At 31.8% G+C, this 5059-nt stretch overlaps 1 protein-coding gene across 3 annotated transcripts in view; it reads right to left on the minus strand.

Moving 5' to 3' along the window:
• The window catches only part of LOC108753534 (chloride channel protein 2), a 31645-nt gene that overhangs the window by 6683 nt on the left and 19903 nt on the right, over positions 1-5059 (minus strand). Inside the window, exon 1 of one of the 3 annotated variants that reach the window (XM_018495194.1) lies at positions 938-1229. The exons of the other annotated variants lie outside the window; for them this stretch is intronic. Within the exon in view, the coding sequence (XP_018350696.1) occupies positions 938-1108 (171 nt within the window). The 5' untranslated portion in view covers positions 1109-1229. Of the gene's footprint in view, positions 1-937; positions 1230-5059 lie in introns of those variants that run through there. 3 annotated transcript variants of the gene reach the window in all.

Consider the following 5059-nt stretch of genomic DNA (forward strand, 5'->3'; position numbering starts at 1 on the left):
GCTGTTGATATAACATCATTTTTTCAGTTGTACGTACTTATTATCTGAAGAAAATATTTAATTTCGATAAGCTTGCTTCTAACAATAATCGAAGTTGTTGCCAATTAGATCCGCAATTAGAAATTGCCAATTGGTTTAAGTACTTTCTTATGACACTAATCAACGGAGAAATATTAGAGAAAAGCGACAGAATTTTCCTGTTTTTTATTGATGATATAACACTAAAACAATCGTCTTAAAACTGATATGAAAATCATCTCTTATATCATACGGTATAAATACGATATACTATCTATCAAAATGAGCGGTTATCTAATTCACAAAACGGATCATGTCTATAATGTGAATTCTTAACAGATTAATAAAATAATAAAAAATTTTCTGATATACTGCAGGGAATTCTCTAAACGTTTTATCGACGATTGTTCCTATCATTAACTAGCAATAGCCAATGGCAGGACAATCTTGGAAGAAAGCGCGGTTCTCATTGACTTGATCGTTAGTTAACGATAGCGATAATTGTTGATAAAACGTTAGAAAATTTCCGCACTACTGATCGCAACGATATGATCGATGGTCTACGGTTAACGGCCGATTAGTTCATACTATTTTTTCCAAATGTCATTGGATCTGTTTATTTATTAATTTAATATAACTGCAAAAAGAAAGAAAGTTTATATACGCTAAAATTATGTTATTGCATAAATGTCGCTTCGTCATGATTGTCCACACGCTGATATTATTATTTTCTTCACACAAGTAGTGATACATAACGAACTATCACTGGCCGCAAGAAATAATTATACGAAATTGTTCGTAATGGCCATAATGCCATGAAAACTGTGCGCTCAAAACTCTCGCGACAAAAGAGTCTCAATAGAAAATCTACCTTGTCGCGGAAAAACGTAGTGAAGTTAAAATGTGAGGGTGTACTTACAAGATAGCTGTCGTTACAGACAAAGTATGCCCTATTCAAAACCAAAGTCGGCAAAGAAAGCTGGGCGAGGATTTTCACGGATTGCATCGAAGATTCATCACTCGGATAACTCAACTCGTGGTAATTCGAATTTAAGTCCGAGGATGTGTCTTTCTTCGACTTCTCCTCCATTTCGTAAATTACCGCACAATCTTTTTAATCTACAATCTGAAGTTCCGCTACACAATACAGTCAATCAAACGATCCTGATTTTTTCCTTGGAAAACTCACATCTGTCCGTCATTTATAATAAAAGATGTGTTTTATTTGGTTCAAAAATTATCACTTCATTGCAGTTGGTAAAAATCATGTAAATTGTTTAAAACGCTGTTATTTTTTACGTGTTTAAACATGTTTTTTTTTATAATACTGTTTAAAGCATGTTTAAAGCATGCAGCATTAAAAACACAATATTTTATTCTTAAAAAAAAAAAAAAAAACATTTTTTATCAACCTTGCCTCATTGTAATTGAGTCTTACTCAGAGTCATTGGGTCATTAAAATTTTTGAAACTCGATAAATCTCAAAATCCAATAATTTTGATTAATGTTTATAATTTTTATTCTTCGTTTCTTTCGCATTCTTACGCAATAGTTATTTTAAGGATAATAAGTAAAATAAGGATTTAATCAAACAGAATAACAGAAAAATACTAAAAATACTTTACATTCACTCACTTTCTTTGCGATTTAATAAATTCCCAGTATCAATATATTTTTAAATCATCACATAAATTTGTATAAATCGTTTAATATGCACAGAAATCTGTTTTGTTTCTTCCACACTAACAAATTCATAAATTCCCCAACACCATCTGATTTACTGTCTTCAAATGTTACCCAAGAAAATGTTTCGTTGATTAATATTAATCCACTAATAACAAATTTTTTAATCTTTATATTTTAATTTTGCTTATATATCCAGCATAATAAAGTTTGCGTCTGTCACATTTCTATTTGCGCAAGTTCCTGTCCGAATTTAACGACTTGCAATAAAATTGCGACAACGAGTCTGCGTGAACTTTCACGACCGCTTTGAAGAATTCTTTTTTTTATTTTTAACAAAATAATCCCATACATCTGTGCGTGCGTGCACACAAATGCAAACTAAACAGCGTCGTCTCGTAGATGTCTGCTTCAAAGCTCAGCAGAATATTTGTTGAAATTTGGCAACAGTCAAAATCCTTATTTTTAGCATCGCCCAGCCAACGTCAACAGGGCGAAATCCTATTGTTTATTGTCGAATAAGCTGCAACGTATCACCTAATGTTGTAAATTCATCTGATAGGCGTCCTGGTTTTCGCACCATATCTTTTATCGCAAACTGTTTGTATAATCAAACATTAAAATCAATAATGCTCACAGAGAGCCGTCACAGGTTGTAAGTTTGTAACATCGTAACTATTATAATTGAACGCGTTTTATAATCTTTAAATAAATTAATATCATAAAGTCAAATAACGCAATTTACTTGAATAATCCTCAATGTTGGTATAGTAGCTTCAAATGATACTTCTATGACAATTATTAAGCTGTCAGAGTCGGAAATATAATGGGAAATAGAAACTTTTCAAATTAGATATTGAAGACAAAAGTTCAGAATTAATGTGATTGAGTAGATGTGTTTTCTAAAACAAAAGTTGTCAGTTCTACTTGTGATAAACAATTAAAAGCCGTATCTCTAAATGTTTTTCTAAATAGCGAACGTTAAAATGAAAACATTACGAATACGTAAACAAATTAATATGTTTACAAGTGTATCAATAATTGATACTATCAGCATCAAGGATTAATTCACTTATAGATTATAAAATGCGTTCAATTGTAGTAGCTACGGTATTAATTTTAATTATGAAATGAAATTAGAAATTTCACCTAGATTGTATCGAGAATGACCTAAAAAATAAGATTGAAACGTTTATCACTATTAAGGATATACTAAAAGATTTTAATAAACTTACTTACAACCTGTGTCGGCTCTTTGTATATGGGCGCTATTAATTTTTAATTTTAATTTTTTTATTTAATCAAAGCTCATTGGAACTTTAACATTGTTTTCATTGTTTGTATAATATCACTTCTTTCAAAAAATCTCAAATTTGGATTACGTACGTATGGAGTATATTTATTTATTATACAATGCGTCCTATGTGATCTTGCTCAAAAATATACTTGGCACAAGACGCTATCACGCCTGTTATTTATTCGCCACCACTAATATACATTTTCACTCTTTTGATAAATTTAATATTCTCAAAATCTTATATTCACTCATATATTCGATACGGTCACGGTTTATTTATCTACTTCAAATTTATATAATATATATTATACTTTCATCAATCCTCAATAATCAGTCACGCACGTTATCGTGCGAATTGTCTTAAGTAGGTAAAAAAAGAAAATAATAACGAGTAAAAACATCGATAAATATCGATGAGTGACATTTCTTTATCAAGGTAATTTTACGATAATTTAATTTCTTTTTACGCGGAGAAATATATACATGATGTTATCTTAACAATTATCTTATAAAATAAGATCGAGCGACAGAGATAATCGAGTCTCAATATTGATCGCAGTGTCAATGATCTCAATCATATGATGACTGTACGATATTACAATTTTGGCAACATCTCTAGAATTTATTGATGATATAAATATGCAGATGCATCGCGTAATTCCGTCGAACGATATTGCAACTATTCTGTACGATCGTGCAATGACTCGCAAAATGCAAAATACTTCAGGATGTCGATTTGATTTAATTACAAACCTAGAAATCGATTGGTCTGACAGTCATTGTAATTCTCACGCGAAGAGAATCGTGCTGAATCATGTATAAATCGAAGAGATAATACCATTGAAATATTTATAGGTAGAAGCCGCGTATTTTAATCACAATCGATTTAAATATGAAGATATCACGTGAAACAGAGATTAGATGAGATCTGACAAATTTGATTCCTTGGATCAAAATACAGGTGATATCTAACACCGCACGATCGTGACGTCAATGGTGACCACGTTCCACTGGGCAATCGGCCTCTAATCCAATTTTAGTAATTAGGCCTAACCGATACGAATTGGCGATACGAAGTACATTCGAAAATAAATAGGGTAATTTGCTTAAATCATACCTTATAGATATAATTTCGATTTAAAGCTTATATAAGCTCTTTACGCTATAAAATGTAAACAATAATCAACATTGTCAACTATAGTTACATTTTATACCACGAGATCGCAGTCAAACATTTTTAAATCGAAATAATTTAAGCACAGATGCGATTTAAGCAAGTTTATCTTATTACGTAAACGCAGAAATTACTCAAATTAGTCAAATTGTTAATTCGCCCTAAACATTACAACTGTTCTAATTATTTTACCGTGTAATTGGCATTAATATTTATTACTAAAACGATTTTTGCAAATTATTGGCAGTACTCGAAGGTATTAATACCAGCCATAAAAGAGAGTTAAGCCAGGCAGTACAGAGATGCATCCGGAAATTGCACGATTACGAGAGTGCAGCTTCAACCATTGCTATAATATCCATATACATATTACGTATATTATATACATATATGCATATAAACATAGAATATGTACGTGTGTGTATGTGTCATGGTAACATGAGGATCTCTTCATGCTAGTCACGCGTGCTCGATAAGCATAACGAGTCCTTAAGAGCTCATTCGTGCATAAAAGCGTTGCTTAGAAAGGCGTCTCTGCAAAGATCGCGCGTACTCCTTTGAATTATAAAGCCCTGCGGGAATTGATACGCGGGTGCACGAGATTATACGCGCTATTAGAATTTCCTCAAATCCACCTTGGACGCTTTGCATAAATGATATAAATCAGACAGAGTCTCCTGCTACCAGGCAATTTAGATATCTGATGTAAATTAAAGCATTTATAAGAGATATCAGACTGAACTAGTTTATCAGCAGACTAATTTATAATATAACGGTCATTATAACTATTTAAACGATATTACATTTGCTATACATATTTAATAGTGTGCGAAATTTGGCAACGTCGATACGCTGATCTTTGCCACAATTCAATCGCCCGTAGACGT

This window comes from Trachymyrmex septentrionalis, unplaced genomic scaffold (genome assembly GCF_001594115.1).
Source record: "Trachymyrmex septentrionalis isolate Tsep2-gDNA-1 unplaced genomic scaffold, Tsep1.0 scaffold7, whole genome shotgun sequence".
NCBI classification, from domain to species: domain Eukaryota; kingdom Metazoa; phylum Arthropoda; class Insecta; order Hymenoptera; family Formicidae; genus Trachymyrmex; species Trachymyrmex septentrionalis.